General features: G+C 43.4%; 1 protein-coding gene across 2 annotated transcripts in view; it reads left to right on the plus strand.

The window, feature by feature from the left end:
• Positions 1 to 22274, plus strand: part of tpst1 (tyrosylprotein sulfotransferase 1) — a 50041-nt gene that overhangs the window by 19263 nt on the left and 8504 nt on the right. For both annotated transcript variants that reach the window (XM_026191646.2, XM_026191645.2), the window contains exon 3: positions 12748 to 12946. In XM_026191646.2, the coding sequence (XP_026047431.1) occupies positions 12748 to 12946 (199 nt within the window). The remainder of the gene's footprint in view (positions 1 to 12747; positions 12947 to 22274) is intronic.

Here is a 22274-nt window from a genome sequence, read left to right on the forward strand (position 1 = left end):
TGTGATGATCAGCAGGGTTGGCTAATGAACTCAGTGCTTTTTAGAGTACAACCGAGTTAGATGAATGCTTCCAAGCACTGTCTCACACTTGGCACTGAGGTCTAGCTTTTCCTGCTAGACCTCCGTGCAGCGTTCTTTACTGGTGACCATAATATTCTATTAGAGCGAATAAAGCATGCTGTAGGTATGTAGTTCCTAGAGTATTTAAAAGTAGAATGGGAGGCAGAGCCTTCAGTTTTCAGGCCCCTCTTCTGTGGAACCAGCTTCCAGTTTGGATTCAGGAGACAGACACTATCTCTACTTTCAAGGTTAGTGTTGGCGACTTTCAAGCCTTTGAGTCGCCGAGCAGCTGAATGGGGGAATAATGTTGACGCGCCCGCTGTTTAAAACGTTCTCCAAATGCTGTGTTTGGAGAGTGGAATTAAGGACCTTTCTGACAGAACGAATCAACCGCTCCCATGCTCCGCCATGATGCGATCCAGTTGGAGGATTAAAGATCCATTTCACTCCCTTCAAAGACACAGCATCAGAAATCTTTTCCTGATTCCACTGTTCCATAGCTCGTCTCAGCTCGCGCTCTGCGCCCACAAAGTTAGTCCCGTTGTCTGAGCGCAGTTCTTGTACCTGACCTCGTCTTGCGATGAAACGTCGTAAGGCGTTAATGAAAGAGTCAGTGTCAAGGGATGAGGCAACCTCAATATGTACTGCTCTAATTGCCAAACAAGTAAAAATAACACCATACCGCTTCACAAGACTTCTCCCGCGCTTCACTTCAAATGGACCAAAATAGTCCACTCCAACAAAGCTAAATGGGGGTTTCTCAGGGGTCACTCTGATTTCAGGTAACTCAGCCATCTGCTGCTGGCCTGCAGCTCCATGAAATCTTCTGCAGGTCACACACCTCGACATGATGCTTCGAATCAAAGTACCAGCACCAGGAATCCAGTATTTCTGATGCAGCTTTGAGAGTATGTGGTTCCTTCCACCATGACCCACCTCTTTATGAATATGCTGTAGAATGAGATTAGAAATGTGAAGCTCTTTAGCAATTATGACAGGACGCTTGGAATCTTCTGACATGACAGCTCTACTGAGACGTCCGCCAACCCGCAGCACATCATCCTCCAAAACAGGATTCAACTTATATATGTGGCTGCTTCGTTTCACAGACTCTCCACTTTGGAGACGAGAAATTTCTTCGGCATATCTTTTCCTCTGACAGAACTTAATTATTTGCATCTCAGCATCCTCAATCTCTGGCCAATGAAAGAAAGCCATGCCGGAAATCAACCTTATGTTGGGCATCTTCAGACTGAATTGCATCAGATGCAGACTGGAAATGTTTCTTCTTGCGATGCAAAAGCAATGTCTTGAACCTCAAAATCCAACCCATCACCCTGATGAGACGAGTCCAGGATGAGGCACGATGGATTAAAAGGGTCAGAGGATGATCATCATCGTGTGCTTGTAAGACCTCGATGGCAGCAGCCACCTTAACTTCAGGATCTTCATGTGGAAGTTCTTGCAAGTTTTCTGGGTTCACAGGCCAATTGTTCTCTGGCTGTGTAAGAAATGCAGGACCAGATATCCATTCGGTGTCACGTAAAAGGGTCTCTGCCTTCATACCTCTGGAGGCAAGGTCCGCAGGGTTATGTGTGGTGTTCACATACCTCCATTGGGAGGCACTAGAAGCCTTGAGGATTTCTGACACTCTGTTCGCCACAAAAACACGGAACCTGGAAGTCTCATTGTTTATATATTTCAACACTGCGGTGCTGTCCGTCCAAAAGACAGAGTTTAGGAGAGGTAGTCTCAACTCCCTCCTCCACATTCTATCCATGCGAACCGCTACCACTGCTGCCGTCAATTCCATGCGAGGGATTGTGACTGGTTTTAAAGGTGCCACTCTGGATTTTCCCATTATAAAGGAACTGTGCGTCTGTGAGCGACTGTTGTGCAACAACAGGTAGGTAACAGCCCCATAGCCCTTCTCACTCGCATCTGCAACATGATGCAACTGAGCGGCGATCGTCTGTCCAAAATCAGAAGGCTTTAAACATCGTCCGATGCTGATGTTGTTCAACAGGTGCAATTCTTCTACCCAGCTTTTCCACTCTTGAGCAACTGCTGATGGTATAGCATCATCCCATCCTATCCCCCTCTGGCACAGATCTTGAAGGATTCTCTTGGCTGTGAAGATAACAGGAGCAAGGAACCCCAGAGGGTCATAGAAGGAGCTTACTGTGGATAGGATTGCTCTCAGAGTCAATGGTCTGTTTGGGATAGATATGCAGAACTTAAATTCATCTGACTGCAGGCACCACTTCACTCCCAATGCCCGCTCAACAGGTAAAAGGTCACAATCCAGGTCTAGCTCCTTAACTTCATTTGCTCTTTCCTCCTCAGGTATAACTGCCAAAACACTGCGGCTATTGCTGATCCACTTTAAGTGGAAACCACCTTTGGTGCAAATGTCTCTGAGGTCTGAGTAAAGATTGATGGCTTCTTCTTCAGAGCATATTGAAGCAAGGCAGTCATCGACATAAAAACTATACAGAATGGTGTCGATCACCTGCTGGCTGAAGTATGCTTTGTTATCCTCTGCGCATTTCCGCAGGGCGTAGTTAGCACAGCTCGGAGAGGACGTTGCCCCAAACAAATGAACACCCATCCTGTACTCCTGCATGCTCTGATTGATGTCACCACCGGGCCACCAAAGAAACCTCAAAAGGTCAGCATCTTCCTCTGGCACATGCACCTGGTGAAACATAGCCTCGATGTCAGACATCAAAACAATGGGCTCTTTTCTGAACCTCGTCAGTACGCCAACCAAACTGTTTGTTAAGTCAGGACCACTCAGGAGCTGCGCATTAAGAGAGACACCCTGGAATGATGCTGCACAGTCAAAGACGACGCGCATCTTCCTCTTGGTAGGATGGTAAACCCCATGGTGAGGGATATACCAAAGCTTCCCATCACTGCGCTCTAATTCTGTGACTGGGACTCTCTTTGCATATCCTCTAGATATAAGATCTGTCATGAAGGCAGTATAGTCTTTATGAAAGTCTTTATCTCTGATGAACCTTTTCTTCAAACCTAAGGCTCGTTGCTCAGCAATTGCACGGTTGTCAGGCATTCTTATGTCTCGGTCTTTCAGTGGCAGGGCAATGCTGTAGTGCCCATCCCCCAAAGTCACCGTCTTGCTGGCCAATTCCAGGAACTTCAAGTCTTCCTTTGACAGCCCCATCTGTTCATCATTGCTGCTCTCAGGAAAGTCCATCTTGAACTGCTGTTTCCATAGCTTGTCCAGTGTGACAGCAGAAACTCTGTTGGCAGTAACTGTTGCCAAACATCCTGGCCTTCCACAGCATTCTCGATTAAGTGGCCCATTCACAGTCCAGCCGAGCACAGTCCTAATGGCAAAGGGACCATCACCGACACTCCGGATGACCTCCAAAGGTTCTAGAGCTCTGGGCATATTCATGCCAATCAAAAGCTCAACATTGGCCTTAATTTCTGGCAAATGAACATGCTTCAAATGTGGCCAGTCATCCAGGTCCTGTTGATTTGGGATGTTACCAATATCTACAGGCATTTTATGCTGAGTGAAGAGGTTAGGCATATCACAGTACATGTCACTGTCCAATCCAGCAACTTCAAGTTCAGGTACAATGAAACTGTCCACCACTTTCTCCTGTCCCATGGTGCGCAGGAGAATCTTTGTCCTCCTCCCAGCAATATTCAGCTTGTCCATAAGACCCACTGTACAAAAGGATGCTGAACTCCCTTGGTCCAGAAAGGCATACGTTTCCACTATTCTTTGACCTCTCTTTGATTTTACTTTAACTGGCACAATGGCAAGCTTACAGTCCTGTTCACCGGCCCCAGTAAGACCACTAGTCTGGATCGTAACAGGAATGTTATCTGCCTCATTATTAGGTTTGACTTCATTCTTCTCTTTGTGGTGGATATGGAGTATACTTGCATGTCGGAGGCCACAGATTTTACATGAAAGGCGTTTTCTGCATTCTTTGCTTATGTGCCCAGTACACAAACAGCCAAAACAAATGCGGTTCTTTTTAAGAAAAGAAATCTTCTCATCATGAGGTTTCTTATCAAGCAGAGCACATGACTCCAGTGTGTGTCCACCTTTGCAGAAAAAAACAAGCCTTCACAGTGCTGTGACGATCTTGAGCCTCTATCTGATTCTGTCTCTCGATGTCAGAGACTGTTGTGGCAAAGCTACTTCCTTTAGCTCTTAGATGTGGAGAACGTTTCCCTCCATTGCTGCCCTTGGCTGCTAAACGTGTTGCTGGAACGTCACATAGATTTCCAAAGACAGGATCTGTTGCAATTTTAACTTGACGCTCAAGGAAGGAAACAATGTCAATGAATGCGGCTCTGCGATGTTGCCTCTCCTGAATGTCACATGCTACTGTTCGCCATTTGTCTTTTAACTTATATGGCAGTCTTCTAATCACAGCAAGCATATTGGCAGGTGTATTTAATTCAGAGAGATCATTAATCTCTTCCATTGCGTTGCAGCATCCACGTAAGAACAACCAATATGCCTGAAGAGCTTTTCCATCTTCCGATCTAATAAGTGGCCATGAGTGAACTTTGTTCAAATAAGCAGATGCAATCACATGTCCATTCCCAAAGTGCTCATACAGCAGAGTCTTTGCCTTTACATATCCAGCACTTCCAGACATATGTTGACAGCTTTTAACAAGTTCATTGGGCTGCCCCTTGGTGTACTGTGCAAGATAATGCAGGCAGTCGCCAGCATCACCAGTCTTTGTTTCTATGACCTGTTCAAACGAGCGCATAAAAGCCTGAAAATGTAAAGGGTCACATTCAAAGGTTTGAATCTCCCTTTTGGGCAGTGAAGAAAGACTTTGCTGATGGACCAACATACAAGTTAATTCATTTTGTTTTTCCATAATGGACAACAGATTTTCATTGGCTACTGGAAGAGCAGCTTGTAGCTTAGGCAAAGGTGGAATTGATCCAAAAGCATCAGAAGGCCCCATAAGAGCTGGTGCAGGCCTTTCCCTTTTGATATTCTGTTGCACTGTTTTTACTTGAAGCTCTGCATTCCCAGTGATTGCATTTCCTTTTGTAAGCGTCTGAGGAACAAAAGTCTCTGCATCCGCATTAAGAATTTCAAGGCTGTTTCCCTTTGTTTTAAAATATGATTCCATTCCATTAGATTTCCGTGGAGCGACGCTCCGCATAGCGGATCCAGTTCTCAGCACGTTCACCTTTGCAACAGTTGCAGCTATATCTGCTTCAAGCTGAAGTTGTTCTTTCTTTCTCCTCAATTGTTCCTCTTGTTCTTCAAGAGAGTGTTTTTCTTTCAGCATATGTTGACGTGCGAGCAAGGCGGCCATTTCAGCTTCTGCCCTGAGACATGCAGATGAAGTAGATGATACTCTTGAGCTTGACCTACTGCCTTGATTTGACACACTGTCGGATGGCAACACGTCACCATTAACATCATTCTGAGGATTAAGAGATGATTGAGGTCCTTTTCCAGTGTGCTCTCGCACCTCCACTTCTCCTCCCAGGGAAGTTTCCTGTGACTGTGCTTTGTCAGATGATGGCCTCCCTGAATGTTTATCAGTTTCAGAAAGCCATATGTTAACATCCTCCATAAACCCTTTATTGTATTTAGAGATGCTTGAGAACCATGTATTTTGTTTCTTTCTCATCAAATGAGATTAGAGAAAGTAAAGATTCATGCAATGCACTGGCATCCTTAAACAGGTGTGTTAACTCATCAAACTGTTTTTTGACTTGTGAATGATTTTTATCATCTTTCATTAGCTCTTTAAGAGACATAATAACACTTTTCATTTTGTTTACATGCCTTTTCCGATCTGTTTGGATGGTTTCAATTTTGTTTGCAAGAGCTTTCTCAGTGAGGGAAGTTATTCTTTTATCCTTTTCAGTTTTTCCAACAACAGATGCAGCCTGTGATCCACTCATTTTAAGCATTCAACATAAGCAGCATGCCAAAATCCAAAACAAAGGCAACAGCAATTCCTTCAAACTCAGTTGAACGCCTGCAGAGCCACAACTCACACACACCAAATCCAACAGCAAACGTAGCGGTGGGCGTGTCACAAAAACATCTTCGTATGGTCAGAATCCAAACTGCGTTCAAACAAACAATACGCAGCACAAAAACACAGTTTACATACCACCGTCGTCTTCTCCTTATCTGTCGGTCTAGCCGCTTTTACGGGTGTAGTGGCGGCGGTGTGTGGGCTCGCATCGGCGTTTATTCAGCGCTGATTGCGGGACGGTCCATTGCCGTCGCACTTTTTGCTGACAAATGTTGGCGACTTTCAAGCCTTTGAGTCGCCGAGCAGCTGAATGGGGGAATAATGTTGACGCGCCCGCTGTTTAAAACGTTAGTCAAAGTTCCAAGTTAAAACTCCTTTATTTGTTATCAAATCCGTAGAAAAACAGTGATCAAAACATTCCAAGCTTGAGCGGTCAGCAAAAGTCGACTTCCCCCATCACCCACTCATTCACAAAATTTCCCTCGGGCCGTGAACAGGTGATATAGCAATCACTATTACTGACACCACGTGACCCAAAGCTACGCCTATCCATAACAGTTAGGCTTCAAACTTTCCTTTTTGCTAAAGCATATAGTTAGGGCTGGACCAGGTGACCCTGAATCCTCCCTTAGTTATGCTGCAGTAGGCTGCCGGGGATTCCCATGATGCTCTGGGTGTTTCTTCTTCACTCACTATGTGTTAACAGACCTCTCTGCACTGAATCATACTTGTTATTAAGCTCTGGCTCTCTTCCACAGCATGTCCTTGATCCCATCTTCCTTCTCTCACCCCAGATGGCCCCGCCCCTCCCTGAGCCTGGTTCTGCCGGAGGTTTCTTCCTGTTCAAAGGGAGTTTTTCCTTCCCACTGTCGCCAAAGTGCTGCTCATAGGGGGTCATAGGGTTTTGTTGATTGTTGGGTTTTTCTGTGGGCGCTGTATAAATAAAATTGAATTGAAAGAGTGAAGCTGGTTTTATGATGGGCAGAGCTAGTATGTTCAGGGCCTGCCAGTCTGCCTGCGGTGAGCTCTGTTGTCAGATGGAGGCAGTGTATAAAATCTGTTTGTGTGAGCCAGCTGCAGAGGAGAGCAAAGTTCTTGCATACAAAGAGTTGAAGTGAAACGGTCTTTGCTCTCATGCTTTATTTTCTGATCTTTGAAGTTTTTTTTTGCGGTTCTCCTGTTCCTCGTAAACTCTATCGCTCCCTGCTCTATTTCTGACCACTTGTCAACCATTTAACATCGGGCAGTAGCATACATCATCCACTTCCTGTGGCAGCGTGTCTTGTGTGGGTGAAGAGCCCCCCTCTGTGTGACGAAGTGTACACAAAAGGACACATTTGTGGGGACTATAAATCAAGTAATGTCAATCCTGCCATGTGTTAAAATCAAACAACCACACAGGACTAGCCAAAAACAACCTCGGGTCGTGTTTAACTAGGTAACCATGAGCACCCCCCCCCCCCCCCCAAAAAAACCCAATGAAACAGAACACTCAGCGGTGTGATGAGGTGATTCCACTGTGATGTAAACTGCCCAACCCTAACGTGCATCCATGAGTAGTTTTTGTTGAGTACACAGTGTACATGTCTGCTGTAAGAGGCTTTGATCCACAGTCGTACCGCTCCCATAAATGGGTTCTGATACGATTTGATGGAAGATGCGGCCAGCCACAAGTAGCCTTCGGGGCAGCACAACTGCCTTTTACCATCACAAACATTTTGGCCCTCCTATCAAGTACTTTGCCCAGAGTGCATTAAAGTCAACCCCCATGACACCTGGCAGCTAAAGGCTCTTTCCCACTCCAACCACCAACAATCCCATCCTCCACCACCCTACAGCATTTGGTCTCTATCTACACAAAAATCTCAATCAGTGGGCAGCCAGGCCCCAGACTGGGACCTTGCCTTAGCATTAACATCAATTACCTAGCGTTGATTTAGTGGAGGCCCTGCCTAGCTAAGAGACCCGCTCCATTACTTATCCCAGAGCACTGAACTGTCTGATCCATCCTCCCCAACTCTCCAACCTATTTGTGATCGAGATGTCTCTATCCGATTCTCTTATTGGCTTTTGGTGATACAGAACACCACCTTGGGTAAAGAGGGCCCAGCACTGAATAATTGACAAGCTGAAGGCCATTAAGAGCATTACAGGATGAAGGGGAGTGGTCATGTGATGGCCAGAAAAGGGTTTTGTCACATCTCATTTAAAGCTGAGAAGAGAAATGCGCATGCATCATTTGTTCATTAGTAAGAGTGCAAATGATTGAATTGTTGTCAATCTTCAGTTATACAGACGGGATATTTAAAACTGAACTGTCTGCCTCATTTATTGTGCCAGTGTCCTACTTATGTGCTCCTTTTGGGGGAAAGTAAATTCTCAAGTTGCATAAAAAGTGCTAATTAATTGTAAATTGTGATAAGGAACATTTTCCAAAATAAAACAAGCATCTAAGTGAAAGCTTAGTTATTAACTGCATAAAATACTGGACATGAAAAAACCTCGCTGCATTAAATTACATTATTGTCTGTTGCTAGTAATAGTTTTCACTGGGGTTATGTAATGGGGATTAAAAAATATCTTCATTACAATGTTTAGCTTTCAGCTTAGAGCAGCGGTCCCCAATCCCCGGGCCTCGGACCGGTACCGGTCCGTGGCGCAAGAAAGGTTGGGGACCGCTGGCTTAGAGCAAGAACTAAAGTCAGAGTGCATCATGGTCATCCTTACAGCAGGGAAACACAGAAAAGAAGAAGTTGGGCTAGCTAACAGCACCTTAACCTTCAGAAGTAAAAGCCAATGGACTGCTTTCTCAGAAGGATTTTGGGGGGGGGGATTTTTATACGCATATATATACACTTTATAGCCATATAGTGAAGTGACCATACGACCATGCTGTTTTCTTTTACCATATACTTTCCTTCAGTTTATGGGATTTATATGGCAAACTGCACCATATGTGTTTTCATAATGCTTGAGTATTAATGTATGGCTGGTCTATGTAAGTTTGAGGTTTGCAGAACTTCAGCATGACTTCAGAACCGTGAGACACAGATGTACTCCTGTATATACTTGGCGCTTGTATTGGTATGTGTACTATAGAGACCTTTGGCTCTCTTGTCAATAAGGTTAGCTCCATCTAACCTGATGGTGAAGCTCAGCAGCCTTCCCTCTTTATCAGTTTATGTTCCACATCAACACTTAGCCGCCCCTTGGGTCTTGATGGAGTTACCTAAAGTGATTCCCTACCCATTTGTTGCAGAGTGGATGTTTGGATCCTAGCCCGTACCGTAGAAACCATCTCCACCGTCCTCCTGAGATGACAAAACCAGCTCAATCTATTAATCATGCAGGAGGCTATGCCTGTACAGTGTAAAGATTCAATTGCAAAGTAAATGGATTAGAGGAAAGTGAATTGCTGTATTGAAGTATAGAGTCTGACAGGAAACATAAGGATTGAGGGGCTGGACCCTGGATGGTAAATAGACATTGTGGTGTGAGCGTTCTCCTTCTGCCTGCTCTTTAGGTATCGCTGTGCTTGACTGGGCATCAAACCAGTTACAATAATCTCATAAAAGAAGCCATTTTTAAATTTTTGTTGCATGAAAAAGTGATGAAGTGTGGTCAAAGCTGAAGTTCTGTTTTATATTTGGTCATCTGAGTGTAATCTAGCTGAGGCAGGAGAGACTGATGTCGGTGTGTTCCTTTTAGAATAAATGGATTGCTGACCCTGTTACAAAACATGTTCAACTAATCAATAAGGAGGCTGCTTTCACTGGTTTCACAGTTTTAGGCCTTTTTAAAAATGCATTTTGTTTTCTTTAGGTCGGTTGGCTGAAAAGTTCTACTGAATACACTTTTGGCAGTTTTATCGGTGAAAACCCAGCCTGAGCTCTACAAAGATGATATCTTTACAATGTAAACACAATGGACAAGTTTAGTTTCACGTAAACTTGTGTAAAATCTCCTTCTTTCTTTTTTTGTTCTTTTTAAAATTAGTTACATCTGCTGAGTTCCAAGATTCTACAGGCAACGGGGAGAAATAGTAAGCAAATTCATAGAGACAGAAACCTAAACGGTATGAGTTTAGCTGATCAACTAATCTGTTACGCAATCAGTTATAGTTATGCCCTTTAGCTTTATACCTCAGCAGATCTGACCATCAGCCTTGTTCTTGACATCTGGCACCAGTACACTTCTTCATCCCTCAGGCATCCACTCACTCCACAATCATTTTAATCAGTCTGGTTAAAAAGTCGACTGACCCCTCTCCTAAAAATCTCAATACCTCATCTAGACCCAGTGTGCTTCATCTTCTTTGTAGCTACCCTCACTTCCTCCTTACCGATCTTTTGCACTTCATGAGTCATGAACCTCTCTGTCCTCCTTTCTCATTTGCTGCCTTCATAAGCCCCTCATAAACTAAGGAGCTTGGAAAGAAAAGAGTCTAGATTTCTTTAAGTTTCTTGAAGATGTTTCACCTCTCAACCATCTGTCTTCTCTGTCCAAAATGTGAACATTGGGATCATCCAAAGAGAGTCCTTTAGATGCAGATGTACCTCTCTCTTTGCTTTATCCGCGACTCCACGGACTAACTTCTTTCTTTAACTCCATAAATATCCAAGAAGTTTCAACCATCTAGCTGTTATAGAATTTGGAGCTAGCCCCTCTCCTTCATTACTCCATCCTTTTGTGTAATGTACCAGTACCACGGTTAGCAAAACGGCTCCACAGCATGATGCTACCACCACCATGCTTGACAGTCCTTAGATTTGAAATCCTCACCTTGACTCCCCCAATGATCTCTTGTAACTGTGACAGATCAACCTTTGTATAGAAAAGTTTTATAGCCAGATGAGACTATGTATTTGGCCTGTCCAGCTGAAAATGTTAGTTGACCTTTGGAGCAGGGCCTTCTTTCTCGGGTAACATCCACACCATGGCAATGCAAAGCTGTGGCTGGCGAGTGACAGTAGCGTTTCCAGTAATTTTCAGTTCATGGCAGGCTTGAGTCTTGAGGGTTCGTGGGTTGTTCATCCTGATCTATTGCCTCTTATCTAAGGGTGACAGTTTGCCAAGATCTGAAAGACGACCCAAAGTAGTGACATTTTAAAAGTGTCGAAATGTGAATTTAAGGCATTGTTGAACTCAGCACCAAGTAAAGTATTTAAGTCGTGTCTGTGTGTGTATATTGATGTATTTGTAGGGTTGATTGGACAGACAGCAACTTCCTCCCTTTGCCCCAAAGAGTTGTGACAGATAGATTCAGGCTATCTTAGACGTTCTGTATGTGTACTGTAAACCAAAATAAATTTGAACTCGTTCACCCAGTTCTTCCACCCTGGAAAAAGAGCATTTCATAGAAACGATTAAAAGCGGCTCATATTACCATGACTTTCATGCTCCTGAGTTTGTATAAACCTCTGATCGGGACTGTACGTGTCATCTGTTAATGTGTGGTCCCATTCTTCATCACTTAAAGACTATTCATCCATTAAAGAAATAAAAGCTAACTGTATGTTATACATGCAACCTGTATATTTTAATGAAAGTTTTTTTTCAGTAACTACTTTGAAATATCCTATCTGTCCTTATACAGAAGGAAAAAAGTCAGAATACTGCTTTTTTACAATCTGATAGCACTGAGATTTATTAATTTGAGCAACTCTAATATCTAAATGTGTTTTCAGCTGATGCCTGTCAAACTGATTCAGGTCTCTGGCTAATGGTACAGTACTCTATACTAATTTTATTCATGTATCGGGATGCCCTTTGATTTGTTGTGTTTGTGATTTAAGAGAGCAGTTATCTACATCTCCATAGAGCTCAGTGTTCATCTCACTGCTCGTCAGTGCTAGTACACTTTGCTCCTTGCAGAAAATAAAAGCTGCAGTCCATCAAGTCCAATCCCCTCACTGGTTGAATATTTAATTTCAGACGATGAATAATTTACCAAGATAATGGTGGATGGAAGAAAAGGCTGAGTGGAGCAATTCATCTTCAACCTAAACAGCAGTTTAATGTTTGGCATCAACAAAACCTAAAATCAGAAAAATCTGCCTGTATGGGTTCATGTTACTTAGAAGAGCTTTGCCGCTACGAAGCACTTAAATTCTGCAGATAATTCAGCATAAAGTCAAAGTATTGAGGCTCTAAAAAAGGTCACAGCCTTTTTTTTGTGATTCCATAGAAATAAGTTATATTATGTGTTTATTGCTGCTTTTTTACTCTTGAGGTTTTCTGTCTGCTACAGAAGTTTTCTAAACAAAGTGAAACGGAGATGTTGGTGTGGAGCAGACATTAAGCCATTAGGGTTGATCCATGTGTCGTTTCCAGTGATGTAGATCAAATGAGATGGATGTCGGCTGAGCGATGAAGTAATGGTGTAAAAAGTTATTCATTCATTGTGTTTAACGGGGACCTGCTGGTGACAGAGGCCAGCAGTTCAGCTTTAATAGCGTTTTATAATCCGGTTACAGCCAATTAGATGCTTCCACTGAACAGAAGCGAGTGATGGACTGGTCTGTTGTGAAACAGGACGAGCCACGATGGCAACCTGTGTAAATAATGCTGTGACCTGTGGTCAGCGTGGTTAAATGTGTGCTAACAGTCACTTTGTTGCAAAACGAGGTTCCAACAACGTGCGTACTTGAAATAACACTTCTTTGTGTCCTGTTAGGGTGGAGAGGTCCACAGACCAGGTCATCAAGCCAGTTAATGTGGAAGCCTTGTCCAAGTGGGTGGGAAAGATCCCAGCTGATGTGGTGAGGGACATGGCCGTCATCGCCCCTATGCTGTCCAGGCTAGGCTATGACCCACATGCCAATCCCCCAAACTATGGCCAACCTGACCCCAAAGTGCTGGACAACACTAGAAGGGTGAGTACTAAGCAGACGTGTTCATGATTTATATTCAGTTGGACTTCCATTAGCATCTTAAAATGTTATTTCTAAGTTTTGTAGAGAAATGTCAGAGTACTTTTAGTGGATAATAATAATAATAATAATACTAATAATAGTAATGATTGGATTTATATAGCGCTTTTCTAGGCACCCAAAGTGCTTTACAACTCCACTATTCATTCACTCTCACATTCACACACTGGATAAGAAGATGGATGAGAAATGATGTGTTTACTGTTGAGCTTCAGTGACTGGATGAATAACAATTGCCTTTGAGCAACAGTAGTGCTATCAAATCTTTATGCTAAGATAAGCTGAACTAAAAAGGTTCAACTAGCTTCTGGTTATACAGGGTGGGCCATTTATATGGATACACCGTGATAAAATGGGAATGGTTGGTGATACTAAAGTCCTGTTTGTGGCACATTAGTATATGTGAGGGGGCAAACTCCTCAAGATGGGTGGTGACCATGGTGGCCATTTAGAAGTCGGCAACTTTTGTTTTGTCAATAGGAAGAGGGCCATGTGACACATCACACTTATTGGTAATGTCACAAGAAAAACAATGGTGTGCTTGGTTTCAACGTAACTTCTAAATGGCCACCATGGTCACCACCCATCTTGAGGAGTTTGCCCCCTCACATATACTAATGTGCCACAAACAGGACTTTAGTATCACCAACCATTCCCATTTTATCACGGTGTATCCATATAAATGGCCCACCCTGTAGAATCATATTTAGCATCCAGTCACATCTGTGTCATTGTTCTGATGTTTAGAAACTAAATTCCCTAAAAATGATTACATTCCCCGACAAATGCTTCACCTGACTTATTTTGAGTTTGTCTTTTTCCTTCTTTAAACTCTAAAACCCTGCCTTTGCTGTCCACTAAATGATTTTCATGGTAGGAACAGTGTCTAGAAAGTGTGATCAAACACGATGAGCCTCAGTATTAACAATGTAAATGTGGACACAAACCCAGTATCGTGTCCAAAGACAATACGAAGATACAAGATGAAGTGTATGTTACTACAGCACTCTGTACTGTGCTCACAAGAGATTATGGAATAGCAAATATTTTATATTTTCACTGATTCTGTGATCTTAGTCAAGTTTTAAAAATGAACTGCAATAAAGACATAATGATGTCATCAGAGTTACCTTAGCTTGAGTGTATGGTCTACACCTGGGGTGGGGGAACTCCAGGCCTCGAGGGCCGGTGTCCTGCAGGTTTTAGATGTGTCCTTGATCCAACACAGCTGATTTAAATGTGTTAAGGTTCTCCAGAGGCCTGGTGATAAATTAATCATTGGATTCAGGTGTGCTGACCCAGGGTGAGATCTAAACCCTGCAGGACACCGGCCCTTAAGGCCTGGACTTCCCCGCCCCTGGTCTAGACAAGAAATGGCAATCTGCCTTTACCGAGGACAGTTTGCAGCATGCAAAACTCATTTCTTTGGTCAGTTTCAAATGAATAATTTACATATGAAAGTAAAATCCAAAAATTGCATCTATCTATCTATTAGGGGTGCAACGATACTCGTATCGATATTGAACCGTTCGATACAGTGCTTTCGGTTCGGTACGCATATGTATCGAACAATACAAAATTTTTAATTTATTTTATCAACTTTCCTTCTGACAATGCTGTCTGTGTGGAGCGCTCAGTGGATCTGCGCTCGACAGTGCAGCCTAGGCGGAGTAGTCGAGCGCAGATCCACTGAGCGCTCAACACAGACAGCATCGTCAGAAGGAAGAGCGCAGGGCAAGCTAGCAAGACAGAACTTAGGCTCGTTGCAACATGGCAAATTGAACCTTCCCCTACCCTCATTCAGATCTGGCGTTTGGAACTATTTTGGTTTTCATGTGACGTATGACCCTGAAGGTAAGCGAGTCATGGACTAAAGTAAAACAGTATGTTGGATGTGCCACGCAATGCTCAATTACATGGGTGGGAACTAGTGCGTTAGCGCAGTTAGCTCGTTAACGCGTTGACGCCGTCCAGCCCCACCCACGAATAAACTCTCTTTTCCAAAGATGAGTGATTTCTCGATCAGATAGATTTTTTTTTATTTTTTTTATTACTTTGTTGTTTCAGCAACATTCAATTTAAAAACTGTACTTTCGAGTTAAAATATATATTTATAATTTTAATAAATGACAAATTAAAAAGGCATGAACATTTTTTTAATATCGAACCGTGACACCAAAGTATCGAATCGAACCGTGACACCAAAGTATCGTTGCACCCCTACTATCTATCTATCTATATGTGTATCTACAACGAGATGTGTAGTTGAAGTATTAAAAGGGTATAGGATATAGTTGTATGGTTAAGCTTGACACTTGCTTGGGATTCAAAGTCGGGCGATGTTTTTGATCCATATCAATTTTGAATATTCTGCTTTCACATGTCACTCTAATGCAGTAGAAACAGACATTGCACTTTGGAGTACTTTATGTGTATTATGTAACTATTTTTATTACCATTAAAGCTGCTTCTACTTTACTGCATGAACTACTGCTGCTGTGTACTGTTCCAGTACCACTTTAAGCTTGTGTCCAGAGACACCCTTTTTTATGTCTGTACATATCTGCTTTCACTGCCTGTAAACAGCCTGACCTGTGGGTAAGAGGAGGGACAGGAACAGAACCACCAAACCAACAGTTCATGGCTGACATCAGATAAACGTGCTGCTGCTTAAGCACTTGCTGTCATAGTCGTATCCTTGCCAGACGTGTAACCCTCAGTAGTTATTTTTGGAGCAGGATATGTTTTATTGAACCCCTTTTCTCAGGCAGTGCTATCAGCTGACGTGCTATCAGCTGACGTGCTCTGCAGCCCCACTCTTTGAGTTTTAAACTGCATGTCTGGCGACAGGAATTAATTTTTATTTCAAGGTCTCCCTGTTACTTGGATACCTGTTTTCTCAGTGTGTCAGATTTTCTTTTTTCTAATAAGAGATGCTAGCATCAAGTCGTCATGGAACTAATTTGAGTTATTGTAAGGCATTAGGACCACTGGGAAGACTTGCACTTGGTGCCTGTGGCGTCCGGTACTCAGAGTTTAGGGAGGCTGTGGTTTCCATTAGTGTGAAATTCCATTCTGTGATTGATTGATGGTCCAAGCTGTCTGCTGCTGGTAGACTGGTGTTAGTAGAGTATTGTAATTACTGGTAAGAAGACAAGGTAGACGAGCCGTGCTCCTTGAACTCTTGTTCACAGTTGGATTAGTAGTTTAGTGCTGGAACACGATGAAGAATGCCTCACATGGACGATTAGTGTGTTTTTCCAGGCTTGACCTCTCACCCTATCAGACTGCTGTCCAAACATTTTTGTCTGACTTGTTGCTTCCAAGCTGAAAGCACAGAGCTTTTTCTTCACTGGGTGTTTTTTGTCTGTCCATCTGTGGAGGCTGTCGGCATCCGTGCCACATACTTGTCCATCTCTTCAAACAAACATCAAGGTATTTCCCAAAGTCTTACACCTGGCATTTAAACTATAGAGTTTACCATAAAGTTAAGCTGCTGTGCATCTCATAAGAGTATAAACTTTATACAAGTGTGTGTGATGACTTGGGAAGCCTCTTAAGTAGTAGGTTTAATGTGTCATAAATTGGGAGATCATCTCTCAAGATAACCTGTGGCTAAGTTCGAGCCTAGCATCAGTACCATTTCCAAAGTGTTTCCCTGGTCACATCAAAGCAGAGAGTGAGAATCTGACCTCTCAGTGAGACCTTAGCAGGTAGGCTGATAACTGAGATGCACTCAAAGTGGTGGTTTTGAAAAAGTTGTGTGTCGGGTTTGTGTTTAATGTTTGGATTGCTTTTCCATTTGTTAGAACAGGACTTGAGGGAGAGAAGGCGAAGAATGAATTCATCTTGATGCTATTTTTACTCGTCAGGAGTGTAATGACCTGAATGGAAACATTTTGGAGTATAAGATGTGAGCGGAGAGAGGGCTTTGGCGTGTTTCTTGGGAATAATCTGTCTGACCACAGAGAGATGGAAACTTTAGAGAAAGATTTGCAAAGCCCGCTTCATGAAGTTTAAAGTGGAAATATTCTATCCAGTCACCGACTTGGTGCAACAGAGTATATAACTGGATCGTCATATTCAGCATATCAATGAATATTAACTGCAGCACACATCACGGATGTGGCTCGCCGATGCTGATGTTTCCATGTTTGCATGCAGCTGCAGTGTTTTTTGTGACGCTCCATTGTAGTGAACAGCTCCTAAAATCGCAACGTTTGCTGCTGTGCTGCACTGCACTCCTGTGTGTTGCCAGTTTGCTGTCAAGGCCTGCATGCTCAGCTCTCCATGCTGTTCCCTCCATGTTGTCACTGTGCCATACATGGTGGTCCTGTTTGCATAATTTGGATGCAGTAAATAATCATGTCAGTGTGGCGGTTCCTCTGAAATAGTTAACATTGCTCACAGTAAACTTGTGTGCCTCGTTGTCAGATATGTTGTGTAAATCTACACATGATCAGCGCGATCCCTCTGGACCGAGCCAGCTGCAGAGGTTATGTTGTTTATTTGTCCTCTGTGTTCCCTCCCTCTTGGCCCACAGTTCTTGTATACAAAGGAGGACCAGCTTTAGACAAACGAACAGACTGTCACAGTGCTCTGCAGTCTGTTTGCCTACAGATTTTACAATACATCAGGGGTAGGCAACTCCAGGCATCGAGGGCCGGTGTCCTGGAGGTTTTAGATCTCACCCTGGGTCAACATACCTGAATCACATGATTCGGTCATTACCAGGCCTCTGGAGAACTTCAGGACATGTTGAGGAGAACATTTAGCAATTTGAATCAACTGTGTTGGATCAAGAACACATCTAAAACCTGCAGGACACCGGCCCTCGAGGCCTGGAGTTGCCCACCCCTGCATTATAAATATATGATATTGTAGGGTTTCTTACAAGAATCTTATTTGGGAAGGCTACCCAGGTATGCCAGCTGTTCCCAAAGTATACTTGGCAACATATTTCTGAAAACATTGAAGTTGCTAGCTAGTGGGCCCTCTCCCTCCATCATCTGGCAGAGCATTTTCAAGTTCTGGGGCCTGTTCTTCGTACGTCGCTTACTACATCCAAGATCAAATGACACATCCAAGACCAAACCATCGCGCTAACCGTGAGCTCGCTAATCCGGTTCCCCGAACACACCTGCTGTTGACGATTAGTACAGCTGGACGCAGTAATGTGACATCACTGGGTGTCGTAAAAGGGGCTACGCATCGATAGTAGAAACATTGATCAGCAACCCGCTGATTGGTCGGCGAAAATGTCGAAGGGGCGTGCACGGTATTTTCCGGCAGCAGAGCAAGAACTCCTGAGTGAGGGATTTCAGGAGTTTCAGAGTTTAATTAAAACGCAAGAGAACACTGCAAAGGCTGCAAAAGCAAGGAGAGAGGGGCTGGCAGAAAGTTGCTGACAAACTCGTAGGTAATTTAATAATAATAATAATAATGGATTGGGTTTATATAGCGCTTTCCAAGGCACCCAAAGCGCTTTACGATACCACTATTCATTCACTCCCACATTCACACACTGGTGGAGGCAGCTACGGTTGTAGCCAGGCTGCCATATCGCGCCATCGGCCCCTCTGGCCAACACCAGTAGGCGGTAGGGTAGATCTATCATATGACACTATATTGTCCAATATCATATGGCATTATATTATATTATAATATGTTATATTATATCCCCTTTCACATTAGAGCCACAACAGGACCCACAAGAACATGGGAACAAGTAAAAGTGGAATACAGGAGTATTCTACAGAATGGTAATATTTATCTCTTAGATTGCTTTGCGTCTCTTGGCAAGGTAATACTGGCCTGTAATACTCTGTTAGTTTGTTCATAACAGCAACCAAGAAAAGGGCAGAGCAAAAAAAGACAGGTGGTGGTCCTGCACCCCCTCGTCAACAAGTTGGTTAAGTAAATAATAGCCTCACGGGAAAATCGATATCTCTCTATGAGCACACTGTCGCGCTGAGCTAAAGGATCCTGTCTGTCCCGCAATATACGCTGAATTCTGAGGACTCTCCTTATCAATCTTGCACCTTCCGCAATGGGTGGCTCGCGTATACGGACAGGACATGGCTGCGACAGGCTTCCCAAATCCACCTTCGCTTTTATAGCCATGGTCTCTCATCTTGATTACACGAAGTAATTTACGATTACTACTCTGAAATATGAATTACATCTGTAATAATCACATACATGTAATAGAATGTTAATAGTACATTTCCCTTTTTTAGGAAATGACCTGTATGTACAGTGGGGCAAAAAAGTATTTAGTCAGCCACCGATTGTGCAAGTTCCCTCACCTAAAATGATGACAGAGGTCAGTAATTTGCACCAGAGGTACACTTCAACTGTGAGAGACAGAATGTGAAAAAAAAATCCATGAATCCACATGGTAGGATTTGTAAAGAATTTATTGGTAAATCAGGGTGGAAAATAAGTATTTGGTCAATAACAAAAATACAACTCAATACTTTGTAACATAACCTTTGTTGGCAATAACAGAGGTCAAACGTTTACTATAGGTCTTTACCAGGTTTGCACACACAGTAGCTGGTATTTTGGCCCATTCCTCCATGCAGATCTTCTCGAGAGCAGTGATGTTTTGGGGCTGTCGCTGAGCAACACGGACTTTCAACTCCCGCCACAGATTTTCTATGGGGTTGAGGTCTGGAGACTGGCTAGGCCACTCCAGGACTTTCAAATGCTTCTTACGGAGCCACTCCTTTGTTGCCCGGGCGGTGTGTTTTGGATCATTGTCATGTTGGAAGACCCAGCCTCGTTTCATCTTCAAAGTTCTCACTGATGGAAGGAGGTTTTGGCTCAAAATCTCACGATACATGGCCCCATTCATTCTGTCCTTAACACGGATCAGTCGTCCTGTCCCCTTGGCAGAAAAACAGCCCCATAGCATGACGTTTCCACCCCCATGCTTCACAGTAGGTATGGTGTTCTTGGGATGCAACTCAGTATTCTTCTTCCTCCAAACACGACGAGTTGAGTTTATACCAAAAAGTTCTACTTTGGTTTCATCTGACCACATGACATTCTCCCAATCCTCTGCTGTATCATCCATGTGCTCTCTGGCAAACTTCAGACGGGCCTGGACATGCACTGGCTTCAGCAGCGGAACACGTCTGGCACTGCGGGATTTGATTCCCTGCCGTTGTAGTGTGTTACTGATGGTGACCTTTGTTACTTTGGTCCCAGCTCTCTGCAGGTCATTCACCAGGTCCCCCCGTGTGGCTCTGTTGCTATGACAGCAAGTCCCGGATGAGCTTCGGGGAACCGAACGATCCAGGATCACGCGAAATCGTCAACAATCTAATCCAGCTAACTTACTTAGCGAGGTACGAAGAACGGGCCCCTGTTCTCATTTTTCCTCTCAGCTGCCAGATTGATAGCAATCAGTAGCTTCTGCAGATGGATGTCCTGCAGGGAGTCTGATCCCAACCTGACTATTTTGGAGAGCAGCCGGAGACCATAGCCTCCATGCATTACCACACTAACCCAAACCTGCAGCAGATGAGCATGCCACAAAGAGCGTGCTGGAACTGCAGAGCTGAACAATGGCTCTTGTTGACGTGTGCATATAGATATAGCCACAATGATGATGGACTTTGGTTTAGCAAACTCTTTATTTCGAATCCTTGAGTTTAGGCATCGTCAACAGTACACACATGTTCTCTCCCACTCATGAGGTCCGGTTTGCTGGAGGTGAAGCCCAGCAGACACCAGCTGCAGCTCATTATCAGCGCTCACTGAAAACAGTTTACCCATCACACAGATGTTATGACAGGGAACCTTTAAAGGCCATAAGTAGGGATGGGTATTGATAAGATTTTCATGATTCCGATTCCATTTTCGATTCTGTTTAACGATTCGATTCTTTATCGATTCTTTTTAAAAAGGAGAACACTAAGGTCGATTAGCTTAGAACTGTGTTTTATATCTTCTCTTTGAACAAGATAGAAATTTAGGAGTAACATGGCCTTACAAACCCAACAGTGAGATCTTAAGAGATCCGGCCTACGGCTCTTCAATGGGGTGTCACAGGGTCCCCAGAAAGAAAATTGTAAATGTAAAATAATAAAATAAATATTCTTCTGTAGCAATAACAAAGTATAACATAAATTATTCTGTAGCAATTACACAAGAATATCCAGTAATGTCCCTGCCTACAATTAAACACATTCACTTACTGAAAATCATCTGCTGTGGCAAATGGGTGCAAGACTTTTACCACAAACTGAGTCACTGCTCGGTGACATTCGTCTATCCTGCCTGAAAGGAGACTCTACCGGTAGACTGCAGCGACAACTGCCAGCATCTGAGCCAGACTCTGTCTCATCATGGTCACTAAATGCAGCGCAAAGCAGTAGCAGGTTTTGTAATAAGGCAAATCGCACTAACAGAATATGCACTGTTAGTTGATTAGTTACCTTTTGCATATTCGTAGTGTTTCCTCCCTTTCATGCCAGTTAGGCGCCATGTTTCCTGCTAAATGACGCTACACAACGTGGTGAAGTCATTCGAGGAGGGAATAGGGGAATCGTTCTCAACAAGAACCGGGTTTCGATTCCCATCCCGAGCCATAAGCAAGTAATTGTGAAAGCAAGTGATCTGGAAAAACTTTGGAATCTGTGCCAATTTGACTATTATCTGAAATCTTCGGTCTATCTCAGGATCTTCCTTTCCAGGATTTATCTTGTTGCTTCACCCATTAATGTTGGTGGATGAGAAAAGTGAGGTTGTTTCTCCTCCTCTGCATCAGTGCAACCCTGTTTGTTTTTATCCATTCAGTTATTTGTTCTTCTGGCTTTTATCATTATTGTTATAGCCTTTCTCTTTTAAAATTGATACAAATTCAACTATTCACAGAGACCAAAGTTCACTTTGTCCTGAAGACATCCACCCCCTTAGTCTATTAGTAATCGCCTCCCACCCAAATTTTGTGTTGCATTGCATAAGACATCTGGCAACCAGCCCTCAGCTAACTCACTGGATGATGAAGCTACATGTGGAAATGCTCTGTCTTCAATCTTCACCCAACCCCATCCAAATATTTACCCTCAGTTTCTTCTCCTCACCCCCATTTCACCACAGAGCATGCAGCTCGGATCGAACTGCACAAAGCAGAGAAATGGTTTGGAAGGAGTGGCTGAGCTGAATGTTTGCATTGTGCAGACACGGAGGACGATGCAAATATGTATTGAGAACCAAACTAAAGACTTGAGAATGAATGACAGAGTTATTGAATGGCTCA

The sequence above is a fragment of the Astatotilapia calliptera genome, chromosome 14 (genome assembly GCF_964374335.1).
Source record: "Astatotilapia calliptera chromosome 14, fAstCal68.1, whole genome shotgun sequence".
NCBI lineage: Eukaryota > Metazoa > Chordata > Actinopteri > Cichliformes > Cichlidae > Astatotilapia > Astatotilapia calliptera.